Here is a 17,440-nt window from a genome sequence, read left to right on the forward strand (position 1 = left end):
ACTAAAATCAGGAGTTTGCCAGTAGGGTTGTCAATGAGTTGGATTCATCCCATTACCAACCAGTACGTATTGATGAAGCCCTTGAGGACTCCTTCCCCCATCCAGACGTAGACAAATCCTCATTAACGAATCGGCCATGTTTGGAACTTATCATATCGCATCAATTGCATGAGATTTACAAGTTCCTAGCAACATATATGAACGGAGTCGCTAGCTTGCGAGCTTCCAATTTCTGCTCGAAAGATATCTTTCGTGTACCGCGCTCACATCCATGGCAGAAAGATAAAGTAACCAAAGCACATAAACTGCAAAACAAAGAAAGCGTGAATAAAACAAACACGGCAGATCAGAAAGAGGGAGACAGAAGAGGTAGCAGAAAGAGCCTTAATCCTCATCACAAGCTGTGAAGCTGATCCGGTCTTATTTTGTCTTCTCAGTTCCCTCCTTATTTATCACCAACGCCGATCGCCATGACGTACCGTCCTGCATATGTACTTGGTGCGTTCACGTATTTGTATGTCACTCCCCTGCCGTCGTGCTGCCCTTGTAGAATTCGATGACCCAGAAGTCAAGAGCTGAGCATATGGACTTGATCCCAGTGAAACCGGCGGCCCTTGCTAAGACCTCCAATTCCTTCTCCGTCCTCAGTTTCCCACCCAAAACCGTCAACATCAAGAGGTCAAGCTGAAACACAGAAGACGAGGCTGAACTGTTCTCAACAATTTCTGGCACAATCATCTCCACAACGATCACCTTGCCATTCTCCGGCAGAGCCTTCCAGCAATTTCCCAACAGTTTGAGGCACCGATCATCCCCCCAGTTGAGAAGAATCGTCTGAGAATTTTGATAGCAATCCAGTATTAAATGGCACCAAAAAATATAAAGTGCAAGTGTTGAGATCTGCCCTTTCAGTGATCCAAGACTTCTTTTCTGGATAATCTAGACCGTACAGATCAACTCAAAACGTTCAAAATTATAGAACAAGATTGACAATTTCTAAACTTTGTAGGTAAAGTTTATTCTCGTGAATGCACAATATTGTATGAACTATGAAATGGCCACTGTTTCATATTTTATGCAGTCTTTTTGTGGATATTTAATTAATTCTTGAGAAATTTTGTGGGGCTTGTAGATATTTTGTTTGAATGCATCTGATATGTCTGTTCAAATGCCCACTAGAGCAATTAGTTAAGCCAAGTTTCAAATTAGCTCATTTATATAACATCTTGAAATTAGTTTCCACAGAACCTAGTTATATGGAAACTTGGTTTTTCCATAGAATTTTAGAAACAATTTAAAAAAAAAATCAGATTTTGTTCGAATGATAATTGAAAACTTAGTTTTCACGTTACATGACTTGGTTTAAAGTTGAATGGCAATAAGACAGTAACCGAATTTTTGTGGAAATTTAATAAAGTTAACAAAGAAGAGAAAAGAAAATTGAAATCCTTCAACGTGTAATTTTTAATGAACTTTTTTACGATTTTTCCTTTGTAATTTCAAAAATTTTTCACTTTTTTTCCCAATGTTTTGCGCTTTGGTAATTAGACAAAGAAATATAATGCTAAAATTCTTCACCGATTCGATCTACAACAATTTGATTCAGTGCTGAATCTTAATTCCTACTACCTAATTTCATTCGTAAACCGATCGATTTTTTACAACAATATTACTACGTAATAACCGACTTAATGGAAAATTTTACTTCTAAACTATCAAAATGATACACACAGAGGAACGCGAACAGAATGAAAGACACATATATAGGGGCAAGCGCGGGCTACGGGAAAACGCACCTTCATAAAGATGGCGTCTCCGGCGGGAACGCTGGAAAACATGTCTCCTCCGACATGTTCCACTCCTACAAGAAACTAACCATGCATAATATGTTCATGTGACAGAGATGAACATTGGAGAAGGTTCATTCATATATATATACCTGGAAATTCGGGAGCCTTCTGAACGACATGTGGTAAGTCGAAGTTTACCGCCTTGATCCCTGGGTATTTACCAGTAATCAGACTCAAATTAGCTCCCGTCCCTCCCCCAACATCTACCACCGACCGGATGCCATGGAAGCCATCGTAGACCTCCAGGATCTTCTTCGTAACAACGGTCGAGTGATTTTGCATCGCGCTGTTGAAGAGCTCATTCAAGCAAGGGTCTTGGGGAAGGTGGTCATAGAAACCCATCCCATGCGCTCTGTTGAATGGGACGCCGTTGGCCTCGAGCACTGCATCCTTGAGGTGATACCAGGACTCCATGAAAGCCTTACATTGGCTCAACAGAAGTAGATGACTCAGAGATGCGCCGTCCCGGTTAGGGACCAGCAACTTGCATGCAGGGGCCAGCCCATATCGCCTGTTCCTTCCACAAACACTCTTTTGGTTAGCATCGCCACAGATCTTTCCTTGTTAAAACGGGAAACCACTTGCAAAGCTAGGTAAGTGAGACCCAGCCCGCTGGTCTTTACATACTAGAGAGAGATGGGAGAGAGAACACCTTTGGACTTTGCCGTCAACGTCGGTAGTGGAGGTGCAGGTGAGGAGAGAGCGGCTGGCAAGAAGCCGGAGGATGCGGTCAAGCATGGCTGGTGCGTCTGGGTTGTTGGTGGGCAGCTGGGCGGTCAGCTCCTCTGGGGTGAGCTCGTGCCCTGCCATCAGCTCCAGCACGCCCAGCTCGACCACAGTCTTGAGAGCCATGGGCAACACGCTTCCCAACGCCAGTCGCTGCGCGAGCTCGCCTGCCTCCTCTTCAGACATTGCCTCCTCCTTGCCTCCCATCTCCATGTCCGATCCGGGGCTGGATGAGCATCCCACTGCCATATATGCTAACACGGATCAGCCCAACGCCAGCCAGCATTATACGAAATACCGCTCAACAAAAAGAAAGGCACCCAGCTTTGGAGACCTAACCAACAGGCGCTCAACTTAATTCTCAAAGGAGCGCTGATGGACGGAAAACATTAATATAAATGCTTAAAAGACCGGAATAGGCGTCGGCCCTGCTTGGCCCGCCTCACCTCCGCTGGGTTTCCGCCGGTGAGGCCCCTGTTCAAGCATTCTCAATTGAGTACAAGATCTAACAGGCACTACTGTGGATAAGTACTCTTGGGGTCATCCTAAAGAGCATTTTAGCAATTGGTTGCTGAGAGGGAACCCATTAACTAAGGGTCAAATTAATTGGCTGTAAAGTATTTGTAGGGCATAAGACTGAAGATGGTAATGGGCTAACCATCCAGATGGATCATTTACTAAGGGAATTGAATTCAATTGGATAGTTGGCTGTTGTGTTTAATGCAATGGACTGAAGGGGTGTTGTTTATTTCTTTTTAAGGCAGATAGAGAACAACAGTTGGCAGGCAAGTGCAGTGAAGCCCTTCTTTTCACATCTATGGTCCCAAAGACCAAAAATGGTAAGCTGCGCACATGAAAAAAAAAAAAAGAAATAGAAAAAAGAAAGTTCCTGTCTTGAAGTGATCTTTTTTTTTATTTTTATTTGTTGGTTCTTTCTTTTTTTCAATGAAAACATTAAAGAAAAAAAATATTAGATTTGTATGTCTTTTAATAGGCAAAAAAATTATTTCAATAGTGCAACCTCCTTATGTCTAAAAGTAATGTTGGGAAAAATTGAAGACGGCCTATTTCTCAGCAAGTCATCCAATGAATATACTGGCTGGTTAGGTTAAATTTGGTCAAAGTTGAAGAAGATGAAGAGTTCAATACTTAATTCAGCCTGACCATATAACTGGTTTTGAAAAGGAAATCTTAGTTTTCTTGGGGCTTATTTTACATAAGATCGAGCTTTGAACCGAGCTTAAGCGAAATCGGTTTAATATAATTTACATAATTAAAATATTAAAAAAAGTAAATGGGGGACACGAAGTCATTAGCTTCTCTCAAAAGAAAAGGCAAACCCGCAATCCCAAGCTACATAGTATTATTTTTTCTTGTCATACTTGCATTACATATTCAAGATATGTAGAGCCCGGAAGCTGGCGGTGATATCCCCACCTGAAAAGAAAAGTCCTGTCCGTCCGTGGAAAACTAAACTGAGAGGAAGGGCCGTGGGGCCCGGCAGGAAGGAAGTGATTGACAGACAGACAGACAGGGCCTGCACTCGCCTGAAACTTCGAGCGAGTGAGTTGCATAAGTCTATCGCTGCACAAATTGAAGAGCGCCTGGTCGACTTAGCACTGCTGTTTCGTCAGTCTGTAGTTATTCTTTACGCCTTTTTTATGTTTGTCCTTGCAGGAACCGCGTTTCCAATAAAAGTTGCATGGGAGAAAATGAGATTGTGAAGAGACGGGTTCGTACAGCAAGAAGAAAAATAATTAATGCACTGGATGCTTTGCGTCAAGACATTGAAGAGAAAACAACTAGCAGCAGAAACAACTGCTGCTTAAAGACACTTGTTCCACCGAGCTATCACAATCCAAAACACGACAAAATGGGAGCAGAGAACAACGCAATGCAGTTTCATGTATCAGCCTTATCCCTTTCCCTGACTGCGTTCAATACTTCTTCCATATCCACCGTTGGCAAATCCTGTAAAAGTATTCATCTTATTTAGATGGGGAGCTATCATTTGCCCATTGCCACTCGTCTCTTCGACCTTCCACCGTTTCCCTGAACATTTTCTTCCACTGCCGATAGTTAGATATCATATCCACCTTATTCTCGTTAGTATCAACATCCTCTAGCCATGAACATTTCTGCCTCCTCCTTTCCATCGTGAGCTTCTACAGTATTAAAACAGAACTATAATGGTTGGTCCTCCTACCATATCCCTGCAATCAGCTGCTAACCTGCAACAGATTTTTCCTTTTAGCCTAAACTGGGGCTGATGCTTCACAAAATATGTCATGTTTCACCCACAACATCATAGCTCATCTTTCTGTGTCCTTCCCTTTCATTCGTTCGAACACCTTTTTGCAGGTTGCCCACACCTTTCTGAGGAATTTTTTTGTTGCAGGGGATTAACTATAATTTCAAATTTTTTGACAGGAGCTGCAAGAGAGATTTTCAAAATTTTTATATATATTAAATTTCCTCCACCACAGCCTCCAAACTACAATTTGCAAGGTAATAGACCAGCACCCATGGAGCCACTTCGGCTTAATACTAACTTTTGATCAGGCTTTAGCTTCCTTTGCCTACCAAATCTCTTCACTGCACTGCATACATTCTGGGATATAGGACAATCTATTATAACATGAGTATTACTTTCCTCCCTTTCGCAACAAAAGTGACATTTGTTTTATTATGGAAATTCCAAATTTCTTAAGTCAATCTTGAGTGGGAGGCTATTGTTACAAGCTATATAAGTAAAGCCAATGGGCGGTCGATGGAGTGTCTGGATTCCATATCATTTTCTGCGGCTCTCCTCGTTTCCCTTTTTCCTTATCATTTCCCATATTGATCTAGCTTTCAAACTTTTGGTCGTGCACTCAGTCTATACTAGCTGGTCCGCTCTGCTATTCCATTGTCTTCCCCTAAATCTATTAAAGGTTGTCGTGGCTGCCGGGATATCACTCTGTGATGGTTATCTCAACATCACCCAGCACCCTGCCATAATCTTTCCCATTAAATCTGTTGATTGTCGTATTGCCATCGATCTAATCAAAATTTGATTGATCTTCAATTTTAAGGCTCCACATTACATTCTCATTAACTTTACTCCATGCCCATCTGAAACTCTTCCAAAACCATGAACCCTTGCACGGCATTTTTCTGTTTGACAAGTATTCTTTCTACAGTCAAAGGGCAAGAAGTGATTTCCTATTAACCGCATCACACATCCTGCTAGCAATACGGCGTGGCGTCATTATGGCTAAATGAAGAGCTCAAAAGAACCGCATCTCAAGGCTGGAAATTGAAGGTCGATTTCTAGAGAACCAAGGTGAAGCTCTTGATGAAGCCACTAAGTATTTTGAAGCATTTATGAATGTAGACAATACAAGCGATGGGACTCTTAGAGGAACTTGAAGAAGGTGAGAGAGTGCAGGATGACGACAATAAGAAACTGCTGGAGGAGGTGACTTATGAGGATGTTAAATAAGCCATCAAAACTACGGATGAAGAGAGATCCAGGAAAGGATGACTTCCCTTATTATTTTTTCAAGGAAATGTGGGAGGTCACAGGGGAGGACATCCATAAGGCGGTCGCCGATTTCCTCAGAGCTGGTTAGCTGGTCAAGAACATTAAGTGCATTATATTGATCTTCATGCTTAAATAGCAGGGAGCGAAAAAGATTGAGGATTTCTGGCCAATCGTGTCATACAATAGCATCAACAAAGTCATTTGAAAAGTGACTGTAAAAAGAATGCAAGATAAAAAAATAGTGCATTCATAAGAAAGAGATCAATTCATAATCAAATTGCCCTTGCAAACAAGGTGGTGGATCTCCTAAGTAGCAAAAGAAGCGAATCAGCTTGTATTAAACTTGACCTCTTTAAAGTGTACGATAGTGTGTCATGCAGCTTCTTTAAAGTAGCAAAAAAAAAAAAAAACTTTTTGAGAAGACAAAAATGAAAATCGGAAAAAAGTAAAAAGATTATAAAGGACATAACTTTTAAAAAAAATTATTAAAATATCCCCCTACTCTTATAAGTTGTGCACGCATGCAACTCACTCTACCTTTAACCATCTAACATTAGTACGCTTTTTCCAGAGAGCTTTCTCCATGTCAAGCAGTTTTTCCGAGCGGTCTCCACGTCAAGCAGTTTTATCTCGCTCTCTACATGCCTCATCCTCCTCCTTTAGACATGTCCTATTCCCATCAAAGGATCTGGCCTGAAGCTGCTCCAGTCTATCATAATAGAGCTAAATTTTGATATATGATCTTCCTAAACTAGACTTGTTCCACTTTTTAAAAGTTCATTCTTTTACTGCCATTAGCTTTTGTAGAACATGGACCATCATACAACCAGTTTGCTCCTTCTCCCATCTCTTTTTAATTTCTTCCCTACCTAGCTGGCCCATTAACTATAGTCTACAAAACCGGAATCTTACCTCACTGAGCTAAGATAGTTGTAGGGTTTCGTGATAATGGCCGCATGATCTGATGATTTGCTGTGTTTAGTCATTAGAGATCACACCAACGTCAGAACTTCATTTCATACATCATTGGAAAAACAACAAATCTAGCTTACAATAAATTCTAGCACTACCCTTCCATCTGTTAGTTCAAGTATAGGAGCTAGGTTCGTCTTTAACTTTACTCAGATTACAATTTGGATAAAGTCTCAACAATCCAAACAGAACTTAAGGTTCGAATGTTTACTAGTCTTGACTCTTGTTCAAATGGGATAACATCGCATTGAAGCCGCCGACCAGAAATACCCAATGTGGACTGCAGATCATCCGCATTTCAGAGTGCGGGATTTTTTCTCCCTGTATGTGATAGGTCAGTCGATGGACTTTTTAAAAAGTCAAGATTTTTCCAGTTGATCTACACAAAATCTCATGGCCACCAAGGGTCCTTATTTATCCCAAGTAGCGTAGGGTAGCTGGTTCGATTGGCAAACTAATGAAAGTTTGATCATGAATTGATTGTTATTCTTCTAAACTGCAAATGGTAGATATAAGACACTCTAATTAATAAGTATTCTACTTTTCAGGTAGAGTCTCAGAGCTCTAAACCCCATAAGCAGGAAAAAAGAAAGGGAGACTTCAGCCTCTTCAAAATATCTCCCACCAAGAGTGTTGATGGCGGTGACTTTAATGTTAGGATTATGAACGTTAAATGTGCTTCGCCCAAAAGGTTTCTGGTTAATGTGTGACATTGGTTTCTTAATAATATTCTATACATTAAGCAAGTACAAACTTTATTGCAGAAAATTTTGGGCACCGACATAAAGGAGGAGGAGTAACAAGAATTCCTGAAGAATGAAGATGCTGCAAGACGTACGCCGAGCTTTTCCAGGCAGTCTCTTTCACCAGAGCAGCGGAAGTCCCTGATCACATGGACATGAACTTATAGCTAGCATCCCGTGTAAAATCGGATCCCATGAGGCCAATCGTTGTATTGCTAACATTGAATGGTTGGGTTCAACAGCAAAGTAAAATCAACTAATTAATTGGATTTGAGGAATGATCGTAGATTCAAATGGAAACTATATGCAATGGAACCGTTCTCAAGTAAATCCCAGACAGCCATTTCTTCCCCTACTGTCCTTGAATAATTGAATTGGTCTTTCGAACTAAACCAACTCTTGTAAGAACTTGGGTCCCATCAGCTTCTTTCTTTGTCAACTTTATCTATGTTTAAGTTTTGCAGCTTGATGCTTGGAACCAGTAGTATCTTGAAGCTAACAAACCGAGGCCATGTAAACTGCGACTGAGGTCCGAAATCAGTGTAGGTATTCAATTTTCTTTCTGAACCAAAACAGAAAATAAAACGCACCATCCAACTTCCAACCGCATAACTAGCAAAAATTATACAAGAAAAATAAGAGGAGGAAGCTACCTCCATGGAAGGGTGCTTGCAGGTCCATTATGCTTTCCTGATTCCGATTGAAGAAGGCACCAAGGCAGAGCAACCTAGAAGGACGACGGAGAACCGATCGACTGAAAAGATAGAACTCATATAGCTCTTGCGGAATTGCCACATACGAAGTTGCTCGGTGACAGCAGAGTCTAGTTAAAATAAGCACGCCACGTGCAGGGAGAAGGGGGTGTGCTGTTTTGCGTTCCGATGAGTAATTGATTTGTGTGTCTTTGTCGAAAGGAGTTACACTCATTTATAAGTAGTAGGGGCACCTCTATATATATATATATATATATATGTGTGTAAATATTTAAAGATACTTATAAAATAAAAAATATATATAAATAAAAGGTCACACCCCGCCACTGGTTAAGGATCGAAGGGCCCAGCAAAATTCCTAACGGCGGAGTGAGAGTTGGCCAGGAAGACAGTAACCAACCTTCAAGTTTATGGACTCATGAACACTGTACCCAATTCCTCTATTTTTCGTTGGTTCACTTACCATTTACAGTTTAGAAGAATAGTATCTATAAGAATTAAACTGGGCGACTATAAGAATTAAACTGGGCGACCAGTCCTTAATTGCTCTGTCAATCCTATCAGTTATACCTTACCTCTCAAGGTCAGAACTTCGGCACAATGAAAAGATACAAAATTGGATCCAGATCATGAATCCAAAAACCTAACGTGGATCCATTTGAATTGCGATAGTTTGTCGTCCCTGACTAGCATCCACATCCACCACCATAAATCATAAATGCATTTCTGAACAGTTCCGCAAGAAAATAAGGAAATTAAAAGAAGTTGCTTGTCAACTTTTTTCCCTGGCCGGTCTCTCTCTCTCAGCAGAATTCGTCTTATTTTATATTTTGGTGAATCAACTCTTGCAACTTGCGTGCTTAATTTTGTGAGAACGGCCTGCTGAAGAACGGATCTTGCAAGTGAATTTTTGCAAGTAATTCAATAGTTTTGTATTTCTAAAATGGAATAAGCGTTGATTTCTTAAAATATCAGCATCAAATTACTGTATAAAATGTATAGGATAAATTAAGACGCGCGCGGGCCATACATTCTGAATGCCGACCGATACCGAGCAAAACTAGCCAACAAATATAAGCAAAACTCTCCAAATATCTTGATTTTATTATAAATTTCAAATCCGCGATAAACTTAAAATTAAAAAAAAAACGTACGATATTTCCAAAGTTCCACATAAGTTTCAGTATCTACCTTTTTCAAGCAACGTTCACATAATATATTCCTGACATCATGTATCCAAATTTTATGCAATTTTTCGTATGTTGTCATCTTCCCAAGGTTTATGGGAAAAATTCTACGAGATGTCAAGCCTCTCCCCTTTTTTTTGGACGATGGACAAGATTCGAAATCACGGAGCAAACGTACGCAGACAAACTTGAGAGATAGAATTGGAAGCAATAGGGTCCTCATTTCTTCAAAAGGAGGGCCCACCGTCAAAACGTCAGCCAATAGGAGTTCAGCAATGCTCTGCTGCTGTCATTTAGCCACGTTAACAATATCCACGGCAGCCAATGAACGATAGCCAACTGGACCTCCTGGGGACGAAGGAATTCAGCAATATCTCACCTGCTCTAGCCCCACCGAGCCCTGTTGGCGCAAACCCGAACCGAACCGAGAGCTCCAAGTTTCGCTGCTGCCTGACCACCGTGGACATGGCTTCCTCCACCGCCGCCATCGCCGTCCCCTCGTCCACCACTCTCCCGGAAGCGAAGTCCGCCCGGCCGCAAGTGGCAGCTTCCCCTCAATGCGTCGGCCTCCCCACCCTCACTCCGGCACCCACCGCAGCCCACAGCCGGCCTCAGAATCGCGAGGGCTGGAAATCCATGGCTTCCTGTACATATTTCCCTAAACCCACCTCTCCTTTTAGTTAGATAAAGTTAATTTTTCCTGTTGATTTTCCAAACAAGAGCTTTGTACAGCCGACTAGCTTCGCGATTCAGAATTCTCCATTACAAATAGAATAAAATACTATGGCTTTGGAATTGGAATTGTCTGCTCAAGAATGACTGGACTGCTTTGCACCGAATGATTAATTGCAGGCAGAAGGATTGCGAGGAGCGTTATGGCCATGGCCACCGGAGATGCGGTTGCTGAAGTCGGAGCCGACATTTCAAGCGTGGGCGCGAATATTTCGGGCGTGGGCACCGACATCTCTGACATCACCAAGAGCATCGTGGAAGCAGTAAGCATATCTACTCTTTTCTTCTGCCAGTTGCTCTTCTTCTTTTTCTTGTTTATATTGTGAAGGCCACTCTACATTGGAGGACAGTGGGACAAAATTGAAGACAAGTATGCGGTCACATCTCTTGCCGTCGCTGGAGTCGTTGCCCTTGTGGGAGCCTCAGGAGTGATCTCGGTGAGTACTTTCAACCTATGCTAAAATGGAACTCATTGAAAGAATAGCTAGGTTATGTAGATGACAATTTATTTTAACTTTTAAAAGTTAAATTTACATGTTATACTTTTTTACCCATCAATTATATGTGAGTGATTGTGCTGATATGTAAATACGTTTGGGAGAACAGTAAAAGGTGAAATTTAGAGTTGGAAATTCTCAGACCACGAGTGGATTGAATTAGTGAAATACGCTGCTTTTGAGAAATTGATGCAAGCATAAAATTGCTGCTTGGCAGGCTGTTGAGCAGTTGCCTTTGGTCCCGGGAGCTCTTGAAGTTGTAGGAATCGGTTACACTGGGGTAACTTCTCTGTTTCTTCTTTTGGTTAATTTCTTTATCCATCATCCATCAGCATAATAGCTTCCATTACAACTTTGCTAGTTTTCATTTATGATCGTAATATGTAAATAGGTGGTGATAAAATAAGCATGCGTCTTGCTCCCTACATAAAGGTTCTTCTACATGCATTACATTCACAAGTAATATGTTTACTTTTAAATTTTTGGGTAACGGCCTATAAGTTTATTCTTTTTAAAATAAAATGAAAAAACGGAAAATCATGGTTCGCCGAAGACGCTGATTCGACTTCGGGCTGATCCGGCACATATCGATGACCATGTTCAAGCCTAAGTCCAATCCACTTGCTTTCCAGTTGCATGTTAATAGATCGGACATTCGTTTGGCACCTGACGAAAAATATCTGTTCAGATTCATTAATCCTGATCTTCGGGATCAAATCCTATCCGGTATAGCAAATTAAAAATACAAAACTTAAAAGACCATATACAGTAATAATTCGACTTGCCTAATATCTGTGATTTTTGCAGTGGTTCGCCTACCGAAACCTCATCTATAAGCCAGACAGGTTCTCTCTCTCTCTCTCTCTCTCTCTCTTTCTCTACTATTTATTTGTTTGTTTTTTTATTTATTTATTTATTTATGATGTATATATCTTTGAAGGTTAAGTTCATCATTGCAGGCAAGCATTGATTCAGAAGATCAAGGACACTTGGAAAAATATAATCTGAACTAGTTGTTAAGTACCTTATACTACGGAAGGAGAGGAAAAATTTGAGCGAAGGGGCTTTAAGCTGCAAGCAAAGGGCAGTGAGGATTCTCTCTGCGGGTTTACTTTTTCCAACTTCTGCACATTGAACTTCCTTAAGCAACAAAAGTATCAGAGCCCTGTTATCTTCCTCTCTGCTTAATTAGTTTCATGTAACGATGTAACCTAAGAATAAACGATGACCACTCTGTCATTGATCGGTCTATGGCTAACTCTTTCTCTGCTATGTTCTTCAGCTGTCCAACTATATAGTAGTGTTTGGATGGCACTGCAGAACTTTAGCACTACATGTGAATCTTGGCTCATCTTTCTTTCGGTAGATTTTTCCTAAAATTAACCACATGGACTTGATCTCTGTATCCGGAAACTAGAAAGTTAACTCAAGCATCACGTTTCGCCGAGGGTTGTCTGTGAAATTAACAACTTTAATTAAGCGTATTGTAAAGGAAAATTACCAGCTACAGAACTTTGGAAAGTCTCACAAAGCTCAGAAGCTTGCTAGTGCGATGTTCGTTTATAAGGAACTTTAGAAAGTCTCACACTTTCTTGGCAGCTCCGTCTAAGGTTCAGAGTAAAATGCGGATTCGATTCGAATATGAAACTAAGCAGCATTTTTGTTATGTTGAGAGTCTCAAGATATCCGGAGATTTTCAAAATCTCGCCATATTTACGAGAAAAACAAGTAAAACGAAAATATTAGGAAAATCCTACAAGATTTTGAAAGTCACGGCAAAAATAACGATCTTGTGATTTTTTTCTTGATTCTTGCACGATTTTTTTATGATATTTTTTTCACTTTTTATTAGTTTCTCTTTTTTTATTTTAATAATTATAAGCCTACGCTGAACAAATCGAATTATTAATACGATTAATGCTTTGCTAACTGTTTCCATTGTCCAAAAGAAACATCAACAATCCGTATAATTTGGCCTTACAGCAAGAACTCATTCGATCTGGATATAATAAGGATATTGTCATCAAACAACCCAGTATGCGATGTGGGATATGTAAAATATATATATACCTGAAGCACCAGTAATGGTGGTCATCGCTGAGCGGGGGCCCTATCATTGATCTCGCAATCCGGTGGTTCCACTTTGAATTTGGCAAAAAAACTAGGACTCACATGATTCCTGAGTGTAGATAATATAAAAGACATTTTTAGCTCAGGAGTCCTATATAGACTATATAGTTGTGAGCTATGCATTTGACAACATGAATGACTGAAATCCGATCCGTTCAGCGGCTGTGGGTTGTTAACTTCTTGCTTATCTTAATAATAATAATTAATAATAAAAACCTGGTCACAACAGCTATCCAAGCGGCGTTTATAGTATGGCCAAAAAATGGAGATAACAGTTTTCTTTTTTTTTTCTTTTCTTTTCTTTTTTCCACTTTGTTGAATTGAATACAAGTAGCAGCCAGCTACGGCAAGCTGTGTGGACCTGCAATTAATGAACTTGTCCAATAGGAGTAGCAGCTTCTGCCGACGATGCAGCCAAAAGACGTGACAGAACTCGCTTTAGATATGTGGCTTTAAGCGGACTAGCCGTCGGACGCATGAAGCAATGGACTCCACGAAAAATGCGTTATACTTTGACGGGGGTCGGCCCAGCCCAAAACAATCGCCGTTGTTAAATTATTTCCAGTTCAGCCAAATGCCTAGGCTCAAAAATAACATATATTTGGTAGCATGTCAACTGATTCTTTCCTGTATCTGGTTGCTTGGATGTTTGAATATTTGGATTTGAATTCATATTCAATGAGGAAAGACCTATAGACCATATCCAAATCCAATCCTCATCTAATTTTTAAATTAACATTCGAATCCAAATCCGACTTTTAAATCAATCTAACTGCATTGTGAATATTGGATATAGGATATTTATTTTAAGTAGAATACGAATCGGATATGGATGATATTTTATTGAAATTTGAATCTGAATTTAATCATGTCATTTTTGAAAGCCGAATCCAATCCGGCATCTTATTCAGCTATCAATTTTTTTTTTTATTTAAAAGGGTTCGGTTGGATATCAGATTTAAATAAGATTCATTAAGATCTCTAGTTTTGGCATAAAAAAGATTGTCTTGTGGTTTAGGTTCACTCTTACCATCTTCTCAAACCGGTTTCCCTTTAAAGATTTTTCTCCTCTTTGCTGTTGATGCTTTGACTAGGTAAGTTTTGTACTATTATCAAACGAACGTTTAGGTGTGTAAAATGTAAATTTCAACTGAGATATTGAAGCCCATTAATGGTAAACTTTTCTTACCTTTTCCATGCACCTCAAGTCTTCTTCCATGCGAAATGCTAACTAGGCAGCAGAAAACCTCGATGTTAGTACCACTGTGACACTGTCTTGAGGGTAGGGTGGAGCCATAAATTTTTCCTGAAAGGGACAGAATTAAACTTAGGCCTGAACACAGAGCCAGCCACCACCGGGTACCTGGGTTCAGGTCCGGGTCAAGATTTTTTTGCATCAGGCCTTAATCCTTTATACCCGACCCGGCTCGACATCATAATGGGTCGGGTTCAGATTAAGCAATCGGCCCATTGGATCCGTTCGACCCTTAAGTCCAATGAGTTCGATACGAAATTTCGTTCGTTTTTTCGACGCAGGGAGTTATTCTTTTGGGCTTTGGAAAGAGAAAGAGATGAGCCACCGCCAGCATCGCCACACCACCACCGGTCCGCCACAGCTGCTGTTGACCTCCGGTCCACCGTCTCCTGTCCTTCCTTCCCCTCGGTTCCTCTTCGTTTCGGCCTCCTTCCTTCCTTTGCTCCTCTTCTTCCTCATTTTTTTTCCCACGGGTTGGATCCGGACTAGATGGCTGGGCCCGGCCGGCCTAGCTATCAATTTAAAACGGACCAGGCCGAGCCTCGAACTGGGAAGATGAGGTCCGGTACCCGGCCAGTTAACGGGCCGGTCAGATCCGGCTCATTTTCTTAACGGCGCTTTCAAAGAGGGTCGACCCGACCCAATGCCCATGCTAATTAAAATTTCTAAATTTTAACATGGGTAAAATATCATTTTTTAAAATTTACATGTAATTTAAAAAAAAAAACTGAGGTGAGGCCAGCCATGCAGGCCCCCTTTAACTGAGATGCATGTTTGAGCTTAAGCGCCCACCAAAAGAAGAGAAGAAGAAGTAGTGGCTAGTATTGTACCAGGCAACCAAGTTGCAGTAAGCAGAATTAGAGGAACTGGGCCATTTGGTCTGTTTCCTGTGAAATGCAACCCACTTGGGAACATCAAACATGACACACCCATGAGACGTCATTGTATCCATTTTTTTAAATATTTATAATGGAAATACTCGAACATTTTTATGATCAACCAAATAATATAAATAACGTACTGTATTATTTATGCTGAATTTATAATCTCTATACGACCAGCTACAGCAGCCTAGGACGGATCATGTACCAAACGCAAGATTCTAAACCTAAACCAATTCTTATGGTATATATTGCCATGGTCAGGAATTGACCTACCGAATCCGATTATTAAAGTAGAGTAGTGACCCAAAAGCTATTTGGATCATCTCGCCATTGGATCTGGCATGTGTCGTTTGCTGGATCGGCTTAGGCATGATCCGGTAGGCTCATGCTTCGTTTCCAGCTGTGGCACTATCAACTCAGGTCGGGTCCGGTCCATGTCCAAAAGGGCTGGTCGACATTGTTGGACCCATTGAACCTGGGTCCGTCAGCACGGATTTGGACAGGTGCGTCGAGTGGTCCCATTCTTGGCCTGATTGGGCGTAGACGGTTCCACAATGTTGATGGGCAAATGGAGAATAATTCTTTTCATCAGTTCACATCCACTTGTGCCAGTGGAAATCGGACCTTAGGCCCCAACCCGGACATGACCCACCACATCCATGTGCGGGTTCAAGATCTGGGACAGATATGGTCGGGTCTATTATTTGTATTTCCGTCAGGACTGATGATGTAAATTCAGTATTTATGCATTACCATGATACTCTAGCCTACTAGCAATATAATATTCAAGAATCAAGATCAAGAGCTAATGAAATGAAAGACAAATAACGGGAAAACTTTTGTCTCCATTTTTGAGTGAACAAGGCAGCCCCATGTACAAAAACAAATTAACAATAATAAAAGTTGGCAAGTCACGTTGCCCAGTTTAATCCTGTCTATAGTTAGCTATCTTATCCAAATATGAGAATGGCTTTCACAATCAGCTGCGAATCACATCATATTTCTTTAGGTTGAAACTTATCTGAAGTTGGGTAAAAAGGGAAATCTAATCCCCTTGGTGTTCTTTTATCATCCTTACTCGTAAAGCTAGTGCTTGCTTTTCTTTCCTTTTCTTTACACGAACTTGTGTTTGCCGTACGTGTTTTCAGATAGGGATTCAGTGGGAATGCACCATTATCGGATTAAATCTTTTCCCGTGGGCCTGCTCGGACCCACTGTTCTTTTTCATAGATTCTGATTTGGATCTGGAACGGAAGAATTCCTCTTTCTCCCTACATACATTCGCTCTTTACACCCTTGTTGATTTGAGCTAGCTGAAATAATTAGTAAATCCCAAAGAATCAAGCATATAAAACCTAAACTTTTTCCATCTAGATTTAGATAATGGCAAATTGGCTACCTGCAATCACATTCCATTAAACACATCTCCCAAAGGGTCTCCCGGCGGCAAGATGGTTCGACTTTTTTAAGGACTTAGGTTTGAGTTGGTCACTGTCAGGTCTCAATGTGCTTTATTACCTCTAACCCGTAAAAGACTCGAAACATGCTCTCTTAAAACCCAAGGGAGGGCCAATGACCTCTTAGGTACGGTGAAATAACTTTATTGAAGAAAGAAGAAAAAGAATAACAGGAAACATCATAAGAAATTTCACGAGCTCAACTACAAACGTTAATAAAACCCGAGACCGTTGGAAATGGAGCTTGCTCACTGCGTATAATTGTAGGAATCAAGAAGGAATATTGCAACCAAAATTTGCCTATACCATACTTGCCTTAAGGCTACACTTTGTCATCCTCGGAAGTCTAAACGCAAGTTGTGCTTTTTGTTCTTATTTTATTAAATTGCTGGTTGGCACAGGCTGAATTAGGGTTACAAGAAAAATCAGATCAGATTCGGTACGTTGGAAAATGATAAAATTCTTAAACCCAGATCCAACAAAAAAAACTGCATTGATATGGTAAAGAACAATGGAGGGGCTAACTAGTTGGATCTGAATCTCGTATGGGATCATCTATTCCTACTATAAGCACGAGGATGGTTGGGGCTTACGACGCCAGAGTTCCGTCGTATCTGGATCTCCATTAAAACCCGATACAATATGACAAAGTTAGCCCTCGTCAAGTACGCGCACCAAATCTCTGCCTCCCTCAAAAGGATATAAAGGTAAAGGCCAAAGGGTGGGCAGAGGAAACACCTTAGACAATAATGAGGCGTACGGAATATT

At 40.8% G+C, this 17,440-nt stretch overlaps 2 protein-coding genes across 4 annotated transcripts; one reads left to right on the forward strand and one right to left on the reverse strand.

Annotated features, from left to right (window-relative positions):
• Positions 1-147: 147 nt before the first annotated feature.
• On the reverse strand, positions 148-8,513 carry LOC116260880 (caffeic acid 3-O-methyltransferase-like). 3 transcript variants are annotated; one of them, XM_031639400.2, is made up of 5 exons: positions 8,471-8,513; positions 2,503-2,818; positions 1,940-2,361; positions 1,797-1,861; positions 148-834 (listed from the first exon to the last, which is right to left on the reverse strand). In XM_031639400.2, the coding sequence occupies exons 1-5, from the start codon at positions 8,496-8,498 to the stop codon at positions 520-522; spliced, it is 1,146 nt and encodes a 381-aa protein (XP_031495260.1). In that variant the 5' UTR covers positions 8,499-8,513; the 3' UTR covers positions 148-519. The 3 variants fall into 3 exon arrangements, with proteins under 3 accessions (XP_031495260.1, XP_031495262.1, XP_031495261.1); XM_031639402.2 differs by lacking the exon at positions 8,471-8,513 and adding an exon at positions 3,023-3,137; XM_031639401.2 differs by lacking the exon at positions 8,471-8,513 and adding an exon at positions 2,911-3,114 and having other exon boundaries at positions 149-834.
• Positions 8,514-10,101: 1,588 nt separating this feature from the next.
• On the forward strand, positions 10,102-12,218 carry LOC116260907 (protein CURVATURE THYLAKOID 1B, chloroplastic-like). Its single transcript, XM_031639443.2, has 6 exons — positions 10,102-10,363; positions 10,570-10,712; positions 10,800-10,886; positions 11,164-11,226; positions 11,754-11,791; positions 11,906-12,218. Exons 1-6 carry the CDS (start codon positions 10,183-10,185, stop codon positions 11,952-11,954), a joined length of 561 nt encoding a protein of 186 aa, XP_031495303.1. The 5' UTR covers positions 10,102-10,182; the 3' UTR covers positions 11,955-12,218.
• The last annotated feature ends 5,222 nt before the right edge of the window (positions 12,219-17,440 follow it).

This window comes from Nymphaea colorata, chromosome 9 (assembly GCF_008831285.2).
Source record: "Nymphaea colorata isolate Beijing-Zhang1983 chromosome 9, ASM883128v2, whole genome shotgun sequence".
Lineage (NCBI taxonomy): Eukaryota > Viridiplantae > Streptophyta > Magnoliopsida > Nymphaeales > Nymphaeaceae > Nymphaea > Nymphaea colorata.